Below are 27,424 nucleotides of genomic sequence, written 5' to 3' on the forward strand. Positions count from 1 at the left end.
TATAACTTCATCCTGTACCATCCCTGAAATTCTCCCCTTCATTTAATATGGTACAATTTTTTCCCTATTTGTTAATTCTGTTTGATGAATATTGATCTGCGTTTTATAAAATTTGGACTAAGTGATCTATGAACTGTAGATTATTGCAGCAATCAATCAGATTGCCAGCAAGAAAAGTAATGTCCATCTTGTGACAAGAATACGCAGATTACAAAGATATTCATTTTGAGTATTTTTGTCATAATAGCTAGCTCAATTTTAGAAAAAAATCAAGTTAATGAACATATGAATCAAAAGTGAATTGAAGAAATATCCTGTGGTGTAGGGTGCAAAATATTAGTTCATAAAAATCAAGAGCCCCACAGGAAACAGATTTCTGAAATCTAATCTAACTCAGTAAGCACTTTTAATTTCTACTTCTCACACTAAGGTAGAACAAGGAAAATCTTTTCAACATTTTGATCATTTTGTTAATTTTGACAGAGCCTTTCAAGATGAATGATGCTAAAAGAAATAGCAGACGAGCAAGCATACTATATATTTTAAGTGGAACCATTAGATTGCGTGAATGAGATACAGGGATTAATGTAGGTAGATCTACAAAATGGTGAACTCAATGCTTGGATGCAGCAAAGAAGAGTTAACTTAGATATTGGCTTGTATTGTCAAAAAGATAGACTAAGTGGCTGTATTGTTGCAATGTAAAGCATTTATCAGATCCTATCATAAGTACTGTGTACAGTTTTCTTTATCTAATCATAAGTATATCGTTGCCCAAGCATGGATGCAGAGGCAATCATCCAAAGAGTTTCAGGAGTCAAGAATGGGACTGATTAGAATAGGTTCTGGAACTTAAATTTGCACTTTGAATTAACTCAATTAAAATTCTCATGATTAAAGACGGCTTAATCCAAAAGGTTTGAATAGCACAAAGTTAAAATTAGGAAGTTTAGAATAAGAGAGGAACTGTTCTTATTAAATGATCACCATCTCCTAAGGCAGCACAACTGATTTACCACTTTGATTTGAATTACAATTCAAGGTATGCACTAAGCTTTGTCATTGCAAATCCTGTGCCATTCTTCAGATTGACTTTATACACTTAATTTCTAAAACTGCCACCCTGTTGTAATCAGCTTTCTTGAATATCCATACTTCAAATACAGCACACGCTTGCCCCATTCGCAATTTAAAATATAATTTAAAAATAGCGACAGAAGTGGTGAATTCTTTACTACTTTTACTTTGAAGAATGTAGCTTCATGTGGCTAATTTGAATTATTAACTAGACAAAGCATTATTGTTCAAAATTAAATGGAGTAATCATATGAGTAATGAAAGAGTATTTCTAAGTAAAAATCTAGCAGCCTGATTAAGAGGATATATGATCCTGTTATTCCACTTTAAAATTAAACATTTACTATTCTTATCTCAGCATGTTCAATCATATGTTGCAAGTTGTGCAGAACTCAAATATGCAGAATGAGCACGGGCAAACCTTTCATTGTTAAAGCAAATGTTTACACTTGTCTGTTCACTTTTTGAAGGCTTTCACTGGGACCTTGATCTGTCCAAATTATTTTGCAAAGTCCACATGCATGTCACAATGGATATGAATGACACAACAAGGTAAATTAATTTTGGTTCGTGAAAAATGATGCTTTTATTAATATATTTTTATTGAAGATTTTCCCCCATTTTACAAGCAACGCAACAAACCCTCAAGGATTGGTACAGTACAGCATAATCATTTTTCCACATAAAGTCATCATAAAGTCACATGACTATAGGCACTGATTAGTGGTGATTAAACCTGAGGATCACTACACTTCAGGCGAGGGGCTGAGAAGGTGGGCCTACGTGAATAATCTCAGCCAGAATTGAACCCATGCTATTGGCATTGCTAACCAGCATCCAACCAACTGAGCTAAACCAACTCCCATTTTTCCACATATACATAGAGGAAAAGACAAGAGAGCACCAACACAGTTGGTTTGGAATATTCAATACAAGCGGAGTTTCCAAAGATATCAATAATGAAAGGATGTTTCAGAGATTGTGGGGAGAACAGGATAACAAGATAAAGTCATGAGCACGCCCTCGCTTACAGGATACTAGAAATAGAGCTATGTAACTTATGGAAAACCTTATAGGAGTAAGTCAGACAATGCAAAGCCCAACTTCTCGCAGGACAGGCTGGTCCGCCTGAAAGCTCCTCCCAATAGCCTCACAGTTGGTCCAGTGTTGCTGTCAGCTCCTCCTGCATTCCCTGGCTCTGTTGCTGCATCTTCAGCAGCTGAGAGTGAAGTGATCACAGAGGCCCAGCATGTAGCCTGGGGCCCGCTGAGTCCTCGCCTCCGGCAGGCCCCCGCATGCCAGAGGTCTCAGACGTTCCCTCCTGCACCCGATACACATCAGCAAATGAGTCATGCTCAGCAGAGAGTGGCCCAAATGCCTCACTACTAACTTGACCCACCAATGTGAGAGTCTCTGCGATGTGGGTTGCGAGGTGGAAGCTGACGCAAAACTGGCAGAATAGGTCCCTTCATCCACTTCCTCCGAGGAGTCTTCCAAGCTGTCAGGGACAGGTTGGGGGGAGCAGCATTTGGGACTGCGATGCCAGATGGCTGAGATACATCGGGGTCCCTTCCTGCAACACAGGACACAAGGTTAAGTGCAAGGGCGGGAGAGAAATCTTAGCTGCATGCAACTTACTTGAGATATCTCCAGCAAGTGGAGGATTGGCAGGTGCTCACTTCTATGCTCCAGCCTCACTCTGCTGTCGCTAATTGTCCACATGCCCTCCTCTCCCACAAGCTCCAGTGCCCACCCCTCAAAAGAAGGTGAGGACCCAGATCATAGGCACATCGCCCCCTATCTTCCCCCTCTCCTGGCGATTATGGGCATTCTTCTCTTGTGGGACAGAAGGAGCCATGTAAAATCTGATGCCTCTGTGATGATTGGGGGCAGGGGAGAGAGATCATGTCAGTCAGTCATCAGGGCCAATGGGGGTGATGAGGGGGCCACGTGCCAGGGGTCTGGGGTGGGGGGAAGGGGGTCAGTAATGTTGGGGGGACATTTCTGATGTTTGTGAAGGGGAGGCTATATCTGGCCCGGGGAGGGGGGGGTGCGTTCTGTCAGCAGAGCTGTTTTTATTCCGCTTTTCCTGCTCATGCACAGTTTGTGGCTCCGATCTGAGCTGCTGGCTGTCTGGCAAATTAGGCCCCGCCTACTGCCTCTAGTGACTAGAAACAGTCAAGCCCTTATTTTCAAAAACTGAGTGCGTAAAATTGGGCGTGAAAACTCACGAAAAATGGATTGGGAACTCTCCCGTCTTCACACTAGCTGGACATTTCGAAACATCTCATAAAATTCCGCCCACAGTCTTTTCCCAGAACATGTGCTCTTTCAGCAAGTTTACATGAGTCTCAGAGATTCTTTAATGCCCAAAATAGCAACACAGAAAAAAATTACAATTTTCATAATTAATGTACAATAGAGCAAAACATTAGAATTCATTCTCAGTAATACTGCTGATTCACCCTTAAAATGCACGTCGGTGGATAGTCAATGCCTCAGAGCAGCTGCGACCTATGCAAATGTTACTGCTAATTTATGGAGTGAGCACATCTTAAAAAGTCTGCCTTCTGGTGTGAGGAAATAGCAAAATACAGAACTGAAAGGAAGCAAGAACTAAACAGAGTATCTAATAGGTTATAAGTAGCATCACATAGAGGTAATCCTGAACCCTGAATCCTGCTCAACAGAACAACAGATGAGTTGTAAATTGGGCTCCCAATCCAAACTGTTCTTGCTGGGTTAGTTTAAACTTGAGGGTTTGGTGCCCGCAATCTATCACACTTGGAAGGATTTGAAGAAAGTGTTCAGCTTCAAGAAAGTGCCAAGGTAAGCAATGAGGATCATTATCAATTATCTCATGTCGTTTTCAACATTTTACACTCTAACCTGCCGAGGCATAACATCATCATGGGCTTCAATGAGCCGTTTTATGATTCCAATTCATGGGTCATTGAAGAAAGAGTTTCGTTCCAAACATGAAATGGTGAAGAAATCAGTTAGATCATTGCACAATGCATTACTAGCTAGTCTAGATAGACTTGCAGTTCCTACCACCAGGCAAGGGTTTTCTGCTGTTTAATCATCTATTATGGACTTCCTTCAATGGAAATAAAAATCAATAGTATGTAAAGTGGCCTTCTGCGCTGACTTACATCATGTGTACAGTCGAGGTATTACTTATGGATTTATAAATTCTGAATGAATTTACATCTTCCAGGTTAATTTGTCTTTAATAAAAACATAAATATGGGTTCAGTATTCATGTGCACCACCACAGCTCTTATGATTTGAAGGATTGTGGGCAAACATTGGTGCTTATTTTATTAATGCCAACCAATAATACAACTCACTTTAAATGTGTGAACTAGCTCAAACATTCAGAGCAAATTAAACCCTATAATGTAAGAATCTTGTTACAATCCTCCCTAATATCTAAAGTTATTCACATCTTGATTAATGAATAAATTGAGTTTGTCAGTCACCACCTGATCATTAGCTTTGAAATGTTGACACTCCTCAGGCTGTCAACAATTTTAATGAAATCTAAGAAGGGGGCAACCTGGATTTTTCTTAAGGTATTTGAGTCACATGACTGACTGAATTTTAAAGTGATTTAAACGCTTGTTTCTCTTTGAATAAATGCAGCATTTGTTTTTCACAGACATGCGAGTGAGTTTTTTAAGGCAGCTCACACAAATGACACTATCAATATGAAAGCCTTATTGATAAGTGAAGATTTTGACCCCTACGTTCGAGGTATGTGTTTATGAATTAAACACTTGACTTCTCTTGGCTTTGTCGCATTAATTTTGCTTTCTCTTTGCCTACCACTTACCAGTCTAGAAACTGATAAAAATCTCTGGATATTTGTCAGTTCTGTTGCTGCCTCAGAACAGATGCATGAGTGTAGTCCAGGTTAATAGATCCAGGTATAACTTTTCAATTCTGTTCCAGATAAATTCATCTCTGGCACTCTTGCCTGAAATCTCAACTGAGATTACAACTCATTTTATAGAGAACCACCGAAAACACTTTCCAACACTTTGTCTTACAGGTTTAGCATAGTTCAGCTTCTGTCCTTTATTCCTTACATATCCTTACCGCTATCACCAACCACCGTGTAATACAAATCAATGGGTTGGTTAGCCTAAACTCTACAATCACACAATGTAGTAACTCTTTAATTAGTATTTTAAGAATGAGGGGGAAGGAAAGATAAACGTCCCTGTGATGTAACATAAAGTGGAATGCTCCCTCCACCCACATTGTCTGTACATTTAAGACCTGGCTGGCTGTAGAGATTTGCATTCTAATCAGTATTCTGTAATTTGATTTCTGTGTCTGTGCCCTGTTTGAGAACAGAGACCACTCCATCTGACGAAGGAGCATTGCTCCGAAAGCTTATGGTATTTGCTACCAAATAAACCTGTTGGACTTTAACCTGGTGTTGTGAGACTTCTTAATGTAACATAAACCCAGGAGAGTGACGAATATCCAATGTTGTGATATTTTAAGAGGAGAAATACATTCATGATGCAAGTATACCGACAATACAATTTGTAGACATGGGATAAGCTCATAGAGAACCTCCCACTAATTCTGTTTGGGTCACCATAGACCAGATTAATCTCAGCAACCATAGCTACATCTCTTGGGATATTTATCTGGCAGTGACTGAGTGGACCTGCCTTGTAAGGTTAGAACCAGCACAGAGACATTGCAGAGCTGTACCATCTACTATAAGGATATTAACAAAGAGCAGTGTTAATGGTTATTCCAACAGTTATCCCTGTAATTTTCACTGAGACTAGATTATAGTCTTCTCCTGATTTATCAAACAAGTTACTGCTGAGAGGCCATTGTTTGTTATTCCTTACTTGGTAAATAATCTTCATTACAAGAAAGAGAGACATTAAAAACACCCTTGACATTCCGTGGCATTATCATCTCTGATCCACCCACCATCAAATTCTGGAGGGTTACCATTGAGCAGAAATGAACTAGAGCAGCCGCAGTTACTGGCACAGGTCAGAGGCTGGGTGTTATGTGGTGAGTGGCTCACCTCCTGGCTCCCTAAAGCCCTTCCACAAGACACAATCAGGAGTGTGATGGAACATTCCCCGCTTGTCTAGATGAAGTCAGCTCCAACAATACTCAAGAGTCTTGAGACTATCCAGGACAAAGCAGCTCACTTGCTCATGACCCATCCAACATCTTAAATATCCACTCCCTCCACCAGTGTAGGGTGTAAGAAGACAAGTTCACCATAGCAACTCACTAGGACTTCTTTGAAAGTACCTCCCAAAACCGTGACCTCCTAGAAGGTCACCTAGAAGGACAAGAGTTGCAGACGCAAGAATCACCATTAGCTGCCAGTTCCTCTCCAATTCACCCAGCATCCCAATTTGGACATATTTGCAGCACGAGGTCAGGACCCTGGAACTCTACATTGAACAGCATGTTAGTATTTCATTCATCACATGGACTGCAGCAGCTCAAGAAGAAAGCTCACCATCAGTTTCTCAGGGGCAACTCAGAACAGTTAAAATTTACTGACCCTGCTCATGACGTACACATCCCAAGAATGAATTTTTAAAACAGTGCCATTTAGCTTGACACAACTGTACAAATGTGTTGAACTGTTAGATTCCCTAAAGCCCAAGAGGTTTTTGAGAGTTTTCTTGTACTCTTTCCATCTTAAATAAAGTTTTAAAGTCCAGAGAGATTTCAGTTAAGTGACTACAGAAGATTGTTTTCTGTGGTTTGTTTATGACTAACGAGAGGTCATCAATTTGAAATTGCTATTAAGGAGAGAGGTTAGGAAAAAATTCTTTATACAGAGAGTTATTACAAGACCCATTTATTTACCATGTGGAGGAGCTGAGCATTATATATTTTAAGGGAGGAGAATTTAAAGTTTTAAAAGTTTATTTATTAGTGTCACAAGTAGGCTTACATGAACACTGCAACGAAGTTAAAGTGAAAATCCCCTAGTCACCACACTCCGGCACCTTTTCACGTACACGGAGAGAGAAGTTAGCATGGCCAATGCACCTAACCAGGAAGGAAAACTGGAGGACCCGGAGGAAACCCACGCAGACACGGGGAAAACGTGCAGACTCTGCACAGGCAGTGACCCAAGCCGGGAATCGAACCCGGGTCCGTGGCGCTGTGAGGCAGCAGTGATAAACACTGTGCCACCCCGTGCTGCCCCACAAACATTTGAAGCAGAGGAAGATGCAAAGCTATGGAGAAAGCAGAACAGTGGATTAGTTATGGATTGCGCAAGCATAAAGCTGGCATAGATATTGTGGGCTGAATTGTGTTCTGTGCTGCAAACCTCTTTGGCGCTAATTGTTTTGATATTCTTCTATGCATTTGTTCAGAAACTAATATTCAAAAATACCGTTTAAAGGGAATTTAGAAGAAACAATACTGCATTCAGCTTTGTTCAATGGTAATAAGGAAATTGCAGAGTTAATTCTGGATAGGATACCATCACTGATCAATGAACCCATGACGTCTGACATGTACAAAGGTAAAATATATTATTATTAATGTTGATTAGAGTACAGAGTAAACAGCACAGAAGCATTAATTTACCAATTCATAAGTCCTGTAAGTACGTTTACATTATTATATTTGTATATATTTTTGTATATATTTTCTAAAACATTTGGTAAAATTACTATTATGGGATCACTAAATATGCAAGTAATTGGCAACATTATACAATCATCTTTATACAAAAACTGTTATCTGTCAATAATAACACTTTAATGGTGTCTGGTACTATAATGAATTTAAATCTTTTAAATACTTGACCGTCACCAATACTAAGTCCTGACTAGATTTCTCGTTATAATGCATCCGTCCTCTCATCATTCATTATTCTGCAGTTGTCCAAATTAGTATGTTTGAAAGACCAAGCAGGAATGGTTGGTAATGTGTAAAATTGCACTTTCAACTATTTGAAACAACAACAAAGTGGGACCAGTAGCGAATGCTATCTTGGGTAATTGTAATCCAACTCTCAACTGACAATCCACAAATTGAATTTCAGGTTCAATAATATTCACTTAGATTCAACTGGGAAGGAATTAAGCAGGGGGGTGGGGGGGGGGGGGTGGGATGCTGAGGAGGGGAAGAGGGAGTGGTGCTTGCATTCCTGGTCATATAGTTAAGAGGAATCTATCCAACACTGTTCTAAATCAGCTGATGGACAATTCATATTAATTAATATTGGCTGTATCCAATGAATTGTCTGTGCACAGGACTGTGTCACCTCACAAAATAAGAACATCCTTGAAGTATCACATCAAATGGAGGGCAGAAAATGTTCGTGCAACATAAAAAATGATTAGACTATTTTAGCATACTGTATAACCTATTTTTATATTCTGTGCATATGAATAAATTATTTCTGATATGATTTTTCAATCCATAGGTGAGACACCCATGCACATTGCTGTTCTGAAACAAGATGTGGAAATGGTTAAGGAACTATTGAATCGAGGTGCTGATGTGGTAAATGCACGTGCAACGGGATCCTGCTTTGTCCCTGGGGAGGAATGTCAGTGCTATTATGGTAAGGCCTCATTTTTGTTCTCAGAGGTAAGGTGAGATAAATGATTGAAGTATTATTGTGGATTGCCAAAGGTTGAGGATTCTTATGTATCTGTGACACAATTATCTAGTTGTTAGTGGGTGTAATGTTTCAATAAATCCTCAGTAACCCACCATCATTCCCAGTTGTTTGAAAATGATATCTGCATAATTAGTACCAATAAATTTGCCTTCCTAGCAGCACTGTGGGTGCACCAACACCAGATAGACTGCAGCAGTTCAAGAAAGTGGCTCACTGCCTATTTCTCAAGGGTAATTAGGAATGAGAAACAAATGTTGGCTTAGCCAGCAATGCTCACACCTGATGTTAGAAGAATAAAAACGACTTGTTCCTACATCCCCTTTAGAATTGTGCCCTTCATTTTAGTTAGTCTCTCCTTGTTCTTCCTCTCAAAATAAATTTCTTCACACATCTCTGCATCCAATTTCATCTGCCACATGTCTGCCCATTCCACCAACCTATCACTGTCCTTTTGAAGTTTAACACTATCCACCTCACACATTTCTAAGTTTTGCATCATCTGCAAATGTTGACACTGTGCCAGGTACACCCAAGTCTAGGTCATTAAGATATATCAAGAGAAGCAGTGGTCCTCGTTCTAGCCCTTCTCCAGAAATCAATCGTTCCCTACTCTCTGTTCCCTCGCTGCAGAGGAAGGAGGAGGAGGGGCAGCAGACTTTGCCCCTACAAAAGGTATTCAGGAAACACTTCTTTCACTTCCAACTCAGCTAGGAGCAGTGTCTGAGGTGGTTAGATTTCACCGAGGAGGTAGCCGCTGAATTTTTCCACCTTTTCCAACCGAACCCGCGTTTGCAGAGAAGGATGAGGATAGCACTGCCAGTGGCTATCAAGATTACTTCCATGCGAGCCGATTCTTTTTGACCTATTTATCTCAGTTTGCTATCCATCGCTGGGTGGAAAGCAGGTGGGAGTTCATGATGAAATGATTTGCAGCTTGCCCTTTATGTCAGAGAGTGAGATGAAGGTAAGGTGGGATTTAGGAAGGATTTAGGAGGAATGTATTGTCATGGATCTCCTCAGCGATGTCTGTTGCAATGACCTCAGTCACTACCATCCCAATAATTTGCAGCACCATCTTTTCCAAAGTGCTCAGGAGATGCAGGTGGACCAGTTCCCCACCAGTTGTGTGCTTCCTTTTCCTACATGAGGGAGAGAAGAGTGCCAGCTGCGTTGTGTTTGGTGACCTGTCTGTTATAGGTGAACAGGTGAAAGTATGTGGAAAGTGTGATTGTGGAGCTCAAAGCAGTGCTAAGTGAATGAGGGCAAGATGGAACATATGATTAGGCATGAATTCTGATTGCGAAAGACTGTTGTTGGGTAACTGATGTAGGTTTGGTCCATTGAGCATATGTGAGGCTGGTGAGGCCTGTGGGTAGAAGATGGCATTTAAATAAATAAGTTTATTTATTAGCCACAAGTAGGCTTACATTAACACTGCAATGAAGATACTGTGAAAATCCCCCAGTCACCACACTTCGGCACCTGTTCGGGTACACTAAGAGAGAATTTAGCATGGCAAATGCACCTAATCAGCATGTCTTTTGGACTGTGGGAGGATGGGAGGAAACTGGAGCACCCAGCGGAAACCCACGCAGGCACGGGGAGAACCTGCAGACTCCTCACAGACAGTAACCCAAGCCGGGAATCGATCCCAGGTCCCTAGCGCTGTGAGGCAGCAGTGCTAACCACCATGCCACCGTGCCACCCTAGATGCATTTACAAACCTTGACAACTTGTATGAGGTCGTTGAACTTTTAGTGACACTGCAGCCAGGTCATCAGGGCCAGGCTCCTTGAATTGACCTCTGTAGATAATTGCCCACTCCCTTCACAATGTACGTCTTGAGGACTTCCTGGCTCCCTGAGGAAACATCTCATCTCTCCTCTTTTCCAGCTCCTGAACTAAGTTCCCTAGCACCGCATTGGAGAACCTGTGAGAACTGACCCTGGATTGCTGCTCCATTACAACTCTTGTTCTTTCTCTGAAACACTTTTGGAGGCAGTTCCACCAGTCACTGCAGACTGAATGCACCTCCCTTTTAAGAGGTGCAGGCTAGCTGTAATTGGTGCTAACCTGGCTGGGGTCTGGGCATCCTGCTGAACATACAATCAGTCAGCAACATGTTCAACACTGTGATGCATGCCACAATCATTGCTTGTTGCCTGCATCATCTCGACCAAGCGCAGGGTAATCACGTACTGTGATCTCCTGACCCGAAAACTGGTGCAATTTGGTTTTCAGTCTACTAAGTCAGCAATTCTGCAGTCACTACTTCAGGTGCAGAATCCAATCCAGACCAGTAGAAAACCAAAGTTTAAGACTGCTCTAGAAATCCATTCCCCCCTTTGAGAATTATCTAAATATACTTTTTGAGCTTTTAATGCCACATACAATAATACAACACTCTCATCCATTTCCTTGTAACATTAAAACACAAACAACCGCAGAGTGGAACCCACTATGACGTAGATTAACTGGGCTCTGACAGCTCTCTGCGGCATTGTAGACTTACTGATTTAAAGCGGCAGTCTTGCATGTTATTTATTAATTTGGCAACATTCCTGTGATTTTCATTACTGCCTTCCCACTAGTTCCCATTGATCTGCTAGTAACCTCAATTAAATGTCTCACTCAGACTGCACAGCAGTGTTTTTGATTTGGCATGGCAAGGTGAATTATAGCTCGGGATGTTTATGTTACATCTGCAAGATTAACAGCGGCAGCAGAAACGATTTTACTGTCTGTTTTTATCGATGATAAGATTTTTGACCACATATTTTCTGACCTCTAGGTGAATACTTGTTGTCATTTGCAGCATGCATTGGCAATGAAGAGATTGTCAGAACTCTTATCAAGCATAGTGCTCCATTAGAGGCACAGGATTCCTTAGGTAAATATGTCACCATCCATCAGCCATCAAGTGCTTCAGTTTCTTCTTCATGTGTCATTATAGAATCATGGAAACATAGTAAATAGAAGCAGGAGTAGGCCAATCGGCCCTTCGAGCCTGCTCCATCGTTCAGTTTGTTCATGGCTGATCATCAAATTTAATATCCTGATCCCCCTTCCCCCCCATATCCCTTCATCCCTTTAGCACCGAGAGCTATATCCATTTTTTTTTTTGAAATCACACAACGTTTTGTGTCAAATATGTTCTCTGGTAATGAATTCCACACATTCACCATCCTCTGGGTGAAGAAATTTCTCCTTACCTCAGTCGTAAAAAGCTTACCCCTTATCCTCAAACTATGACCCCCAGTTCTGGACTCCCCCACAATCGGGAAACATTCTTGCTGAATCTACCCTGTCTAATCCTGTTAGACTGTTACAATTTTTATGAGTTTACCTCTCACTCTTCTATACTCCAGTGAACATAATCCTAACTGACTTAATCTCTCCTCATATGACAGACCTGCATCCCAGGAATCAGCCTGGTAAACTTATGTTGCATTCCCAAAGACATTCTTCCTCAGATAAGGACACTAAAACTGCACACAATACTCCAGGTGTGGCCTCACCAACACCCATACAATGCAGTAAAACATCTCTATTCCTATACTCAAATCCTCTCGCTATGAAGGCTAACATACCATTTGCCTTCTTACCTGCCTGCTTACTAATAGTGACTGTTTTATTCATTTGTGGGACAATGCTGCCTGGCCAGCATTTATTGCCCATCCCTGGTTACCCCTGTTCACAGGGCAGTTGAGAGTCAACTACATTGCTGTGGCTCTGGAGTCACATGCAGGCCAGACCAGGTAAGGACGTCACATTTCCTTTCCTAAAGGACATTAGTGAACCAGATGGGTTTTTCTGACAATTGACAATAGTTACATGGTCATCAGTGGATTCTTAATTCCAGATATTTATTATTCAAGTTCCACCATCTGCCGTGGCGGGGTACCAACCTAGGTCCCCAGAACATTAGCTGAGTTTCTGGATTAATTGTCTAGCAATAATACTATTGGGCCATCGCCTCCCCACATGGGCATGCATTGACAACCATTTCTAGAAGGAAAAGCTAACTAAAATCTCACATGGGAATAATTGGGTCAGGTTTAAGCATATTCAGAATAACCCGAATTAGCCATGTTGAGTTGACTTGGGGTTTTCAGTCTGATTGAAGAGCTCACTCATAGATGCATCATGAATACTCACATAATTCATTTATCCCAACATGTTTTGAATACAGAGGAACCCACAAAGAATACATGGTTATTTCTTAATTTCTCTTCAGAAAACAAACTACCTCTGTTTGATTAGAAATTAGAATTCTTTTGGACAGGTAATACAGTGCTTCATGTGTTGGTTACACAATCGGAAAAAAAACAGAAATATTCCATGTATGATCTCATCACATCACTTGTGTCTGAGAAACAACAGCCGAGTCTTGAGAACATTGTGAATAATGATGGCTACACTCCACTGAAACTCGCAGCGGCTGAGGGCGATTTGGAGGTAAGACAATTGCGACTTTATAATGGAATATGAAACTATTGTTAGCTAAACCGTATACAGGCTGTATATTTAAGGAGCCCATTCATTTTGAATACACATTAATTCAACAATGGAGTTTCTTGTGAAAGTGAGTTAATTTATCGCAACATTTTACTGTGAGTTCTCTAAAATACCTTACTTTGAACCTGATTCTATTGTACCTTTTTGGTGCATAGTCTATCCTTAGCTGCATTAATCGCATAATGTGTTCCAATACATTCAGAATGATTGCCTGCATTGACATACAATTGTTTTATCTCCTTTCCAATGTTTTGGCCATTAATATTCTATACAGTTCTGTGTATTTTAAAACAACTGTTGGAAAAAGGTGCTTAGTGAACTATAGTTAAAGTCAAATCCATTCAATTCTTTCTGTTAAACGATTTATTACTTTTCATTTAGTAATTGTGTTGATTCATTAATCAAACCTTTTTGTAGATGTTCAACTTTTTGGTGCAAAAACAGAAGAAAATATATTGGACAATGGGGACAATTTCTTACTGTGTCTATGATCTCACCAACATTGATACATGGGGTGACCAAAAATCAGTTCTGGACATCATAACAACAAGCAGGAATAGAGAGGTAATCAGAGGAATAAACCTGCCTTTTGTGTGTTGTCATCACCCTTTGTACCGCACATTTGCGTGGGGTTATTTTCCGATTTCTTTGACTTTAACTCCTTTACTAGGGGACTGCATGAACAAGTATTTACATTGTTAATATGTATGGACGTCTGGAGAAATTGTGACCTTAGTGGTGATGGCTCCCTACTCCAACTCTGTTCAGGACTTCAGCCAGAAAACTTTCACTTTGGTTGATTTCCTAAAATATATTTTCAGTTCTCAGCACAGAACTCATGCTGTATAATTTGTTTGCATAGTTACTCTTATTTTTTGGCACTATGGGTGCCATTTCAGGTCCAAAATGGCATCCAAACCGCATGCACACTTCCAATTGACCCATACCAGATTTTATTTTATGTAGCACATTAATATGGTGCTGGGAGTATGTTCGGGGAATTGTCAGGTTGTGTTGCCAGTAAGTGTGTAATGCTGACTTGACTCGAGAAGCATAATTTTCAACCTAAACGCTTCAGTTAATGCCCTATCTCAATCTTGCATCTCGGAACATGCAAACAGCAGTAGGAAGAACCGACCAGCAGCACTATTTAAAAAGATAATACACCACTTTTAGGTTAGTTGCAGATTGATTTCTAGTTGTTGTTGAGTTAATAGAAGTGTTTGGAGGTTAGTTTTGATACTGAAAGTTGGTGAAGGCTACAGGAAGTGGTTTGGCACAGGGTGAAAGACTTGGTTCTCACTTCAAGCATTCTACTCAGAACACTTGTAGCTAGTCTTTGATATGACAGTCTCTATCCCCTACGGCCTGCTTTGAGGAGGAGCTGCTTGAAGGGAGACATGGAGAGGAGAAGGAGCCAACAGGAGGCAATATTCACCTGGGAACTTCAAGAAACATTTCTTCCACATCAGCTTCAATGAGGAAAAATGTACAATGTCTCTGGGTGGAATTCTTCCATGATCTCGCTGGTGAGTTCAATGGCGGGCGGACGGCGGAGGGGAGAATTCAGCAGGAGTCCAAAAATTTGTTTTATGCCAGCATGAATTTCCTGCGGGATCTTCCACTGATACCCGCCATGGCAGATTGGGAAACCCACTGGAAGCCACCATGAAATTGACTTGCATCCTGCTAATGGGATGCAGATGAAAGCCTGATTGGAATCTTGTATCCACGCTTGACTCTCTGTGATACTAGTGGGAAAATCCAAATCACATCTGGAACAATGTGGTGTACAATAGTCAGTACTCACCCGATCAATGCCAGTGGCTGCCTCAGGAGTTTGGGATGGAATCAGCCAGCATCCTTGGACCCAGGAGCACAACATTGGGTGGGGAAGGATCATCTACAGTTGTTCTTCAAGATTCAATGTCATTGAGGAGGTCCACCTTCCAGCTTCAGAGTGTTCCTGGAGATCCATCTTCTTTCTTCAATGATGGGTCAGTGAGGTTGGGTGTCTTTTCAACATGGTACCCAGATATGATGGCGGGACTTGAGTCATCGAGCCCACCCCACCACCACAGAATATAATGCTAAACCCCCGGGTGTACAATTAATGGGGTTGGGATGGGAAGTTGCTTCCCACTGGTCTTCACAGTCGAAAACACTCCCCATTCCCACCCCCATCCTTGGATTTAGACCCGGAGGGAGAATTCTACCCTCCATCGTAATGGAGCACTGCTCACTGAAATCTGCCACCTGTTGCATGTTAGAATGTAACCAATGATAGCAGATCTATTGCAGTGTGACAAATGGTAACAAGCTGTAAGGGTCAGCTGACCCAGTAAACTATGTAGCCAGTGACAAAAAGATGTCGTGGTCAGTTGACCAGTTGATTCAGTATAAATAAAAATCTGTTGGGAATTGAGGATAGCTTGGAATGGCCTAGGCTAAGGCCTTAAGTGTTGGAGTAATGAAGTTTCTTTATTAAACGGTTTTCTTTGATTAATCTGTTTTGTTTCATTTTATTGTCTATAACTGAACAGTAACTTCTGCTGGATGAACATTGTAGGCAGGCATGCAGCCTCAGAGAATGTGAAGACCACACTGTGATTGAGTGTGAAGTGGTTTGTGTCAGGCTCCTTCAAGGCTGAAGCTGATGACATCTCCAATATCGTGGGATTTGAGCAAACAGTATTGTACACTTTTTATGCAAAGGCAGTGCAAGTACATTGCATTCCAGAGAAGCAGGCCGAGCAAGCTCGCAGCTTCACCAGGTTAGAACATAGAACAGTACAGCACAGAACAGGCCCTTCGGCCCACGATGTTGTGCCGAGTTAGCAGGCTTTCCTATGTTACAACTGTCACTGACTGCATACTTGTCACTTTGTAGATATAAATTCAGTGAAATGATTCAACTCAATATCCAGCTGGTTTGATTTTTATGATATTTTGGGCGGGAATTTCCAGCCGCCCTCGCCCTGAAACCAGAAAATTCCGCTCGAGGTCAGTGGACATTTTCATGGTCCGCCCCCTCGCCCGCTACAATTCCTGTGGTGGGCAGGAGGGGAAAATTCACCCCAGTGTATCAGGCAGGTCAATGCCAAGTATCCTGACAACAATAGTGATGCCTTCATGCTGCAGCAGTCCACTCTACCATTCACATTTCAGCCACTGGGAGAACCCAGCGGAGAGCTACTACCAGCTAGCTCCTGACTCCAGTGCACAATCCGCCCACACGTGGGCAACACGTATATCACCACGAGAGGGAGTGAAAGTACTTTCTCATCATCAGCCTCGGCTTCCTCTTCCACGTTTTGTTTCTGTGTCATCGTCTGCTTAGTTGGCTGTTCTTGGGTATTTGAAAAGATAAAGTGATGAGAATACGCTTGTGGTGAGGGGAAAGGAGAAACAAAGAGGTTCATGTTTCCACCAGGTGCAGCTTGTAAATTGAAAGGGATTGCGGGATTAGGAGAGGTGGCGGTTTAGCCTGAGCATACAATCACATTCGATTGTCCAATGATGGTGAGCACCATCTCCACCCTTTGGGTGAGGACATGCAGCTGGTACCTACTCCTCCTCTACCTGTCTGTGTGCCATCTCGCCCTGCAAGAGAGGGAGCAGTGCATCAATGAATGTGATGCAATGTGTTTGGATGATCTAGCTGTCATGGTTGACTTGCTGGCAGTATGTATCTGATGTGTGATATGGGTGTGAGGTTTGCATTAAATATATGAGGGTGAGATAAAGCTATGAGGGTGAGATATGAATCTTGATTGATAGAAATTGTGAATAGGTAAGTGACAGAAATGTGATGCATTCAAAAGTGTTTGAAGTTAGTGCCGCAGTTGGTGCAATGTAGCATTTGAAGATATATTCACTGATCCACTTGTATGAGGTCATTAAGCTCCCCAGGCTACTGCATCCAAGTCCTCAAAGCTGAAGTGTTGGTATTGATCACATTGGCTAATTGCTCCTACTGATTTTGCAGTTCCTGTCAGCAGGGTATCCTCCTCCCCTGTGGATAGAGGGCCTCTTTCCTCCTGTCCAAATCCTGCGCAAAGGCTTTTAGTGCTACATCAGAGAACCTTGGAGCCTGCTTTCTGCCATGCTGTACCAGTCTTGTGTCTCTCACAGATCAAACTCCATTCTTAAGATAGCTTCAACATCTGACCCAGTCAAAAAGCAGCTCCAGTTTAAGTGGTTCAGGGGTGGCTTAAGTAATGCTTGAGCTCGGGCTGGCTCCTCACAACTTTGCATCAGGTATAGAGCCAGGGCACACTGAGCATTGGCTGTACATTGCAATCATGTTTCTGGGCAGACAGCACTAAGTTTGTATGCTCCCTGAATTAGAAGCATCGGACACAGGTTAATCATATAATATAGGTGGTGCACAAAGACTAAAATATGCTACCTTGTTTTTGAGCCTTATTGAATTTCTTGGCCTAGAAATTTAAATTAGTTTCTTGATCGATAATGAAATGTCACATTCTGGAAATATTTTTGCTGTTAGTTCTTAACTTAGTGCACTGAGAATTTTTAAGATGGGGGATAAGAAACACCTCAGAATGAGGTAAGAGGCACTTAACATGGCCCAATAATGATCATCAAATAACCACAAATAAATGTGGGCAGCACAGTGGCATCATGGTTAGCACTGCTGCTTCACAGCGCCAGGGACCCGGATTCAATTCCCAGCTTGGATCACTGTCTGCGCAGAGTCTGCACATTCTCCCCCTTTCTGCGTGGATTTCCTCTGGGTGCTCCGGTTTTCTTCCACAGTCTGAAAGGTGTGCTGGTTAGGGCACTGGCCGTGCTAAATTCTCTCTCAGTGTACCCAAACAGGTGCTGGAGTGTGGTGTCTAGGGGATTTGCACAGTAACTTCATTGCGGTGTTAATGTAAGCCTACTTGTGACACTAATAAGCAAACTTTATTATTTTCATTACCTTGAAAGAAAAGTACGCAATAAGTTCAATATTAGTCCAAGAACATGCAATAGCAGCTGAGAAAAATGATTACATTTCTCTCATTTTGATTATATGTCTATCATTTAATTGATTTTGCACACCAATCCTGATGTTAAATGATTATTCTGATAGGAAGTCTTTTTTAGTCTCTGTGCACTGCCTATATTTTGCAGATAGATATTTGAACACTTCAGGTGTTATGTTGAGGTGAGCTGAGACCTGCAATTCCTTTTCCAATGGAAAATAAGATATTTTCATTGGAATTAGTGACAATAAAATTGATGGAGCACAGAGTATCCACTTTTTCTCCATGGTCCTGCACTGTCAGTTGTGGTATATGATTTAATCTGCAAGTGTACCTGACGGGGAAATCGATAAGCAATGGCGGAACAAGTGACTATCCTGGTCAGACTCCCTTATGTAACATAAATCATTTTCTCATTGCTGATCATGATAGGCCCTTGATGCCTTCTGAAATTTAATGATTTTGTATTCTCTATAGAAATGATGAGATAGGAATTAAGTTGTTTTCTTTGTAGGTTCATAAACTCATTGATGCTAAACCAGTGAAGGAATTGTTGCATCAGAAGTGGATTTCATTTGCATACAAGTATTTTCTAATGTGGATGTTTTCCTATAGTATGTACATCACAATATTCACCATCTCAAGCTTGTACCGGCCCCTGAAACCAGTTCCACCTGGCCAATTTGGTGACTACATTGTTAAAACACAAAAGACTCTAGCAGTAAGTATGGTACAGCATTAAAATATCCAATACTTTATATATTTGTCATGCCAGCATTTTAATGTTTGTGAATTGGTAAACTCTTGGTGAAATAGAGTAACAAGTCACTGTCACCCTATAATGAAGACTTGAATGGAGAATGAATGACCTGCCACACATGGTCCAAGAATCTGCACATCCAGCTTGAAGAAGTTCCAATCAGACATCCTGGACAAAATTCTCCAGCCCTCCCAGCCGCTTGTTTCCTCCCCGCAAGAGTTGGAGCCTTGTTTGCTAACCACAGGATTCTGCAGTCAATGGAAAGTCCCATTGATGTCACCGCACGCCAGCGGGAAATCTGTGGGCGGGGGTGCGCTGCCATTGGGCCTGGAGAATCCCGCTGGCGTGAACGGCCGGAGAATTCCGGCCTGCCCCTGCTAGAAATGTTCACATTTTGCTTGACTCCTAATGTCCTTTACAAAAATAATGGATGTCAGGAATTGTAGGCTGAAGCAGTTAATTAGAAAAGTAGGTTGATGGAATACAATGTTCAATTATCACAGTTAGGATGCGCAAGCCATAACTGTCAGTCTCAGTTGTTAAAAGCATTTCATTACGAATTGATGAGAGAGTGCTGGCGCTAATAAATAAATATTACTTGAATTCAGACCAACTGAATATTACCTGAATTCAAACCAACTGATCATACTGGCAAGTCAAAAATAAAAAAAAGTGAATGTACATGTTTACATGTGTGTGAGAGATTTATTGCAAATATTATGACAGTCGAGTTCACCAACTAGTTTCTTCTTTATTAACTGATTATCTATTCTTTCTCATTAGTTAAACCTCTCTCTTTAACCTTCCAATTTGATTATCCTGCTTTCCTATTGTATGGAAGAGTACAAATATCTGTTATGTTATTTGGACAGAAACGTAAAGATTTGAATATCATTATTTACTGATAAAACCCAACTGGGAGGAATTAAAGCCTGTTGGCATTAATTTAAGAGACTGCAAAATAAACAGGCTCAGAGAACTGGCTGACAAGGCAGATGCAGTTTAAAGCAGAATGCAAACATAGTTTTCTCAATGCAGTAGAGGCAACAAAGTTATCTGGCATGGAATTTTATAAATCCTTAAATTTGACTAAACAGATTAACAGTTTAAGGAAAATGGAATATATTGAGCAACTGGTTACCCATCCCTCAATAATATATGCAATTTCAAATCCCTCACTATAAGAGGGATACAATAACTCTCATTAATAATGATTGACGCTAAATCAGTTACAGCATTTGAATGTTTGAATGATTACTGAAAGAGGTCATGGGGCAAAAGCAGGAAACTGGGAAGGGACAGACATAACCCTGGAAGGCCAAGGAGAGTAAGAAGTCTCACAACACCAGGTTAAAGTCCAACAGGTTTATTTGGCAGCACTAGCTTTCGGAGCCCCAAGCCCCTTCTTCAGGTGAGTGAGTCAGACCTCCTGCTCTGCTCAGCTTTCCCTCAGGCAGGTTAAACAGTGACACATAAATGTGAAGCAGTTACATAATTAAAAACTTTGCCAGCTAAATCGACTGTAACTCCAAATGACGTTCTTATACAATACTCCTAGTAGGTATCACTTTATGGCACATAACTGAGTTAGCATTACTAATAGGCATTATCACTCAATGTTTTTATGATGCCTGTCTGTCTGTGTCTCCTAAATTCACATTATATTCAGTACAATTCATGTTCAGTGCCTGTTCTTTTATGTTTGTGTGCCATGCTAGGAAAAGGTATTTGCAGTAACCATTATAATTTAACTAACTAAGTTAATATTTTAGGAATCCTATCAAACAAAGGAAGACTACTTGCGACTCCTGGGTGAGCTGATAACTATTGTTGGAGCATTGGTAATACTCATCAGTGAGGTAAGCTGAGAAGCAGTTATGTACTCTTTATTATAAACCTAAAGTAGGAACTTGCCCACTCGCTCCAGTACTTGCTGCAAAAACATATATGCTATATGATGGAAACATTACCTTTGTTCCAGATCCTTTATCTGTACAAGATTGGTCCAAAAAATTACTTTGGGAATACATCAATTGGAGGACCTTTTCCATTACTACTGTAAGAATGTAATTTTTTATTCACCTTTCTTGTTTGTGGGAATCTATTGGACTGCATGTCAAAAAGTGATAATTGCTGATGTTCTGGCTTCCCACTGCCCAGGCTGCATGCCTAGAACAGTTGTTAAAGAACTTGAGTTTGCAGATCAGAGGCTTAATGCTGATTTTAGGTCATCAATATGGAATTTGGCAAAAATCTAGGCTCTGTTCTGTGTTTCCAGGTTTATTTCTGTCTAACCAGTAGTCCTTAAAGAGAGTTGACTGATGAGCAGATAAAGTTTCAACAGATTAACTTAACCTAATGTGGGACCAAGAGGAGCAGATGTGCTTCTCCTGGTAGCTCCACAGGACTTCTTTGGGCGGCACGGTGGCACGGTGGTTAGCACTGCTGCCTCACAGCACCAGGGTCCCAGGTTCAATTCCCGGCTTGGATCACTGTCTGTGTGGAGTTTGCACATTGTCCCTGTGTCTGCCTGGGTTTCCTCCGGGTGCTCTGTTTTCCTCCCACAGTCCAAAGATGTGCAGGTTAGGTGGATTGGCCATGCTAAATTGCCCCTTAGTGTCAGGGGGACTAGGGTGGGATTGTGGTCAGTGCAGGCATGATGGGTCGAATGGCCTTCTTCTGCACTTTAGGGACTCTATGATTCCATTGACTGCTCTTCCTGTTTGCTTTCCCCTTCCCCCCTTGCCAATCACTGGTCTGAGCTGAGTAGTTTAGAGAGAGCCTCAGTCAGCTGGCTGCACCATGATGCATAATCGGCGTCTGCAGCTTATGTAGTTTAGACCCAATTCTGAATGCCCTTATCCCTGCCCCTGCCTCTGACTTCCTTGTACCTTCCCCCATTACCCCATTCAGCCCTCAATCAGCTCTGGCCTGGGTCCCTGTCTGGGTGCATTACCAGCAGCAGCCATTACTGTTGGTGGCACTGCCTATAATGGAGACCCGTCGACCTCTAAATGGCTGGCAGCTTTTGGTGGTGGGATTTATACCCTCTGGACACTGAATCCCAAGGAAGGCCTGGTGCTCTCCAGTACTTATGCAGTCAGCTCTCCCTCACAGAAGGTTTCCAACTGGGATGGACTCAAGTTCCCATTGATGGGAATCATATATGATCCTCGTCGGTGTGGGCCTTCGCCAGCGAGGCCGCTAAGGCATGTAAGCCTGGACTATTTCGTCCCAGGCTCACTAATAATATTGAAATCACCATTTTAATAGATTTAAATATTGTAATCAGCCTCGCACCCTTCCCGGGCGTGAGGTTGATCTTGCTGGAAATCTGGGCCTGGTAAGATCACAAAAGCCAAGAAACAGAGTGCCAACCTGGTTTTTTGCTTTTGGTGGGATCTTACCAGCTCATCGACCGACAGGACAAGCTGGTAAGATTGCCCGCTTCAACTAATTTGCACATTACAAGGTGCCAGAAAGAGCAACTGGCAAGTAACCAATTGAGCTACTTTAATGATGTAGCTCGAGGGACAAATGTTGGCCAGGGCATTAGACAGGATCCCCTCTTATTTGAATGCTGGCCACTTGAGAACACGTAAAAAATCTCAGTTTAATGTCTCACCCAGAAGACAATACTTTTCACAGTGCAGCAGTTCCCCACACTGAATTGAAATGGGGTTTGTACCCACAATCTGTACTCATTTAGGAATAATACTACTGAGCCAACGCAGAATATATGTAATAATTCCATGTTGAATCTATCTTTGACTCTTTATGATGTTGTGGGCGGCATGGTGGCACAGTGGTTAGCCCTGCTGCCTCGCAACACTAGGGACCCAAGTTCCATTCCAGCCTCGGATCACTGTCTGTATGGAGTTGGCACATTCTCCTTGTGTCTGCTTAGGTTTCCTCTGGATGCTCCAGTTTTCTCCCACAATCCAAAGATGTGCAGGTGAGGTTGAATGGCCATGCTAAATTGTCACTTAGTATCAGGGGGACTAGCAGGGTCAGTGCGCGTGGCTATGGGGATAGGGGCTGGGTGGGATTGTGGTTGGTGCAGACTCAATGGGCTGAATGGCCTCCTTCTGCACTGTAGGGATTCTGTGTCTCATGATGTATTTCCCTTTTGATTCAGTGCATAAATGTTATATTTACTGGAAGTGTACATAGCAAGACTATTGGTATATTTTTGTAAAATTTATATGTAAAATAGTTTAATTGCTCACCCAGGTTTGACTTTTTGTGAGATCATGGTGCATTTTCCTACTGTTCCAGGGTCTGTTACTCCCTTTTGATTGCCGTGGCAGTCATCATGAGAATCCGTGCTGATGCTGGAGAAGCAGTTCCAATCTCCTTTGCTTTGATTATTGGATGGTGCAACACCATCTATTTTGCAAGAGGTTTTAAAACTTTTGGGAAATTTTCGATTATAATACAAAAGGTAGGAAACCAGGCCGGGGTCACGTAGTAAAGTCTGACAGGACCTATAAGATCACAGGCCAGAATTTGCTGTCACAATAATGGTGAGATTAATGGCCCTCACCATTATTTATATGCAAATTGTACAGCGACTTCAGATGAGGGAAGAGCTGGTGGTGGAGCAATGCTTCTTCTTATCACCACCTGTAAAATTAATTCCATAAATGTTGTGAAGGAGAGTTTTTGAATTGTCGTAGATTTGGGCAAAGATCAGTCTGCCATGAAGTATTAAAAAAACTACTGTTAACATATTTATTGTTGCAACAAGTATGTTTCTGAGGATATTGAGTAAAATTTCTCAGTTCAATTCTGGACATTGCACTGATGCACTTTCATTGTTGTAAGTTAATCTACCTAGGGCAGCATGGGTGGCACAGTGGTTAGCACTGCTGCCTCACAGTGCCAGGGACTAGGGTTCAATTCCTGGCTTGGGTCACTATCTGTGCGGAGTCTGCACGTTCTCCCCGTGTCTGCGTGGGTTTCCTCCGGGTGCTCCAGATTCCTCCCACAGTCCGCAAGACGTGTTGATTAGGTGCATTGGCCATGCTAAATTCTCCCTATGTGTACCCGAACAGGCACTGGAGTGTGGTGACTAGGGGATTTTCACAGTAACTTCATTGCAGTGTTAATGTAAGCCTACTTGTAACAGTAATGAATAAACTTAAAAACTAACATATGCTTGTTTTTGAGTTTAGATAAATATGTATTTTAATTCATTTAGAGCATCAATTTACATATTTACCCTTTATTTTTACATTCTTTATCAGTCATCTTGTATATGGAGGAAGACACTGTAAAATAATTCATGTTAAATTGCACAGTTGTACCTGAGCATCACTATTGTGTACTTTCCTTTTCTTACAGTTAATATTTGGAGATTTTATGCATTGGTGCTGTCTGGTATTTATCTGTATCATTGGATTTACCTTCGGTACGTGCTTCTTCTGAATAAATAGTCAATATTAACTCTTTTCTAATTAAAAATAGAATGGCAACTTGAAAAGCATGGTCTGGTTTCATATGTTAAACTGTTGCTGGCTGTGGAAAAGAACATTAGATTAGGATAGTGCGTGCTCCTCCCGACATCAATCTTCTGTAGTTTTTAAGAAAAATGTTTTTAAAGGTAATTGTAGATGCAGGACATAATGTGCATAATCTGTGTATGCCCATTGTAGTCATGGCATAACAGTCAGAGTGTCGGGTGAGAGAATCACTTAATCCACTGCATTAAAACAATAGGGTTCACATATTCAATTTCGATAACAGACACATTCTTTGTTGTTTAGCTCTATGTTCCTATTCTATGAATGTTTTCCAGAATTCTGCTCCAAATATATATGACTTAATGTTAGTTATTATCATCAATACTTTTGACTTTAGGTACAAATATAACAATGATTTGCTGGGATATATTACAATTTCTGATCCTTTTTTGTTGTGTAAGGATTAGTAATCCATCGTTTTCTGTTCTCAGCCTTGTTTCTGATGTAATAGACAGCATGGAAGTCCGGAAGCTTGAATCTAATTTAATCAATTTTATTTATGTTGATCCTGGGTAGATCTTACTGCCAACTGACAAATTAATTAAAAAAACATTTGGGATTCTGCAGTGTTGCTAGTAGTTTTAATTGATACGCTGTATATTTTCTCAAATGACTTTGTGTTTTATTTCTTTCCTGCAGCATTTTACCTTATGTTTCAGACTCTCAATTTGGCAGATTATCCATACTTTAGAGATTTTTCAATGACATTGCGCACCACATTTGAACTGATGATGGGATTGATGGATATTCCTCTTCCTTATAACAAGCCTACTCCCAACAACATATACATTGCCTATGTCATGTACATGCTCTTTGTATATCTCCTGCTGTTAAATCTGCTGATTGCAATGATGGATGACACATACTGGAGAATTGCACCAGAAACGGAGGAACTATGGAAAGTACAGGTAAAGCAAGCTTTCTTTTAATGTTTCTTAGCCATTGCTGATTAATAAAGGAGATGGTAAGCAAATAATGTGATCAGAAGGAAGGTAAGTGATCCAGACTGAGATCCAGCACCGCTTGTCCTTTGGAATAGATAATTTACTTCAAGACGAATCAATTGCTGCAATAACTTAAAGCATTAAATCAGAATTGTTTTAACTAGTAGGAGAAAGTCTATTTTGTAATCACCATAACTTGTAAAATCAGAAGATTTTTTTTCCAATCTGTTCTTTTTGATTTGATTTATTATTGTAACATGGATTGGTATACAGTGAAAAGTATTGTTTCTTGCGCATAGCATTCATGGAGTACATGGGGAGAAGGAAAGGAGAGGGTGCAGAATGTAGTGTTAAAGTCATAGTTAGGGTGTAGAGAAAGATCAACTTAGTGCGAGGTAGATCCATTCAAAAGTCTGATGGCGGCAGAGAAGAAGCTGCTCTTGAGTCAGTTGGTACGTGACTTCAGACTTTTAAAAATCTTTTTCTCAATGGAAGAGGTGGAAGAGAATATGTCTGGGGTGCGTAGGACCCTTGAATATACTGGCTGCTTTCTGAGGCAGCAGGAAGTGTAGACAGCATCAATGGATGGGAGGCTGGTTTGCATGATGGACTGGGGTACATTCACAGTCCTTTGTAGTTTCTTGCGGTCTTAGTCAGAGCAGGAGCCATACCAAGCTGTGAAATGTGCATCTGTGTATCTATCTGTGCATGCGTTGGTGTGTGCCTGCATGTGTGTGAGCACGCGTAAGCAGAGAATCAGAACTTTTATGTATATTGTCCAACTTTATTGTTTATTACGAATCAATTTCCATTTCAGATTGCAGCAACCATACTGCTTCTAGAACAACGAATTCCAACTTTTCTGAAGATCCGCTCTGGGGTTCCAGGGAGGTCACTGGGCTTTGATGATGACAAGTGGTACATTGGGTATTTAGAAAATTATATTCCAAGTTGTTTCTATTCATAACTTCTGAGTCATAAAGATATTTCCTTTATCTAAACTGCTTTTTAAATACAGGGTTGAAGAAATTCTTCCTGAGACAGAAGGAGGAGCCGGAATGAGCACGCAGAGATATTCACAAAATATAAGATGGGATGTGGTTAGAAGAAACCTTGGAAAGATCATAAACATGAAAGATTCTTCTGAATCTACCATTTTGTAGGAAACAGCATTAGTGAATCAATCATCTTTTTCTTAAATGAATTATGTTTAATTGAAATTGCTAAATCTTTGATGTTAGTTATTTTTAATAAAAATAGATAGTTATTTCCCCTAAAAATATTATGTAGCTCCATTATCATGAATGACCTTAGTAGGGGACATTGTTTAAAATTTTATAGTTCAGAGGGTACGATCCTGTTTGCTGAGAATATCAACCTTCCTGCAAACCTTCATTTTGTCATTTTTGGTTCAAAATACTCTATGCAGTATTTGAACCTCAAAGCCAGAAGTGGCAATTTACTTTTGTTTTGCTAAGAACTCATCTTACACAGGAAGAATGATATGAACGTATAGACAAATAGAAGATAGGAGTAGGAGGAGGCTATTCGGCCCTTCGAGGCTTCTCTGCATTCATCATGATCATGGCTGATCATCCAACTCAGCAGCCGAATCCTGCTTTCTCTCCATGACCTTTGATCCTATTCACCCCAAGTGCTATATCTAGCCACCTCTTGAAATGAAACATTAGGGACAAAGGAGCAGATACTGTTTGGAAATATGCGAAAAATACCATTTTGTAGTTATGTTAAGTTGTCTCTTTTTACTGGGAAAGCTAGGTGAAAAAGAACAAAAGGTTAAACTGAGAAATAGTAATTTAAAGTCTGGCATTTGTTGGAAGATGGAAAGATTGAAGGATGTTATGAAGCTTGGTGAAAAGTGAAATTAAACAGTCAGGCCCTTGATTTCAACACAATCCAGTACTGTAAGTAATGGGAAGAACTTAAGGCCTGCATAT

The 27,424-nt window shown here is 41.1% G+C and overlaps 1 protein-coding gene across 1 annotated transcript; it reads left to right on the forward strand.

Annotated features, from left to right (window-relative positions):
* The first annotated feature begins 1,594 nt into the window (after positions 1-1,594).
* LOC144483706 (transient receptor potential cation channel subfamily V member 6-like) lies at positions 1,595-26,629 on the forward strand. The gene is made up of 15 exons (XM_078202253.1): positions 1,595-1,629; positions 4,742-4,836; positions 7,496-7,618; positions 8,528-8,668; positions 11,520-11,618; positions 13,014-13,186; positions 13,664-13,810; positions 18,752-18,958; positions 20,770-20,856; positions 20,979-21,055; positions 23,276-23,441; positions 24,344-24,410; positions 25,162-25,430; positions 26,284-26,393; positions 26,485-26,629. The coding sequence occupies exons 1-15, from the start codon at positions 1,595-1,597 to the stop codon at positions 26,627-26,629; spliced, it is 1,941 nt and encodes a 646-aa protein (XP_078058379.1).
* The last annotated feature ends 795 nt before the right edge of the window (positions 26,630-27,424 follow it).

The sequence above is a fragment of the Mustelus asterias genome, chromosome 3 (genome assembly GCF_964213995.1).
Source record: "Mustelus asterias chromosome 3, sMusAst1.hap1.1, whole genome shotgun sequence".
Taxonomy (NCBI): Eukaryota; Metazoa; Chordata; class Chondrichthyes; order Carcharhiniformes; family Triakidae; genus Mustelus; species Mustelus asterias.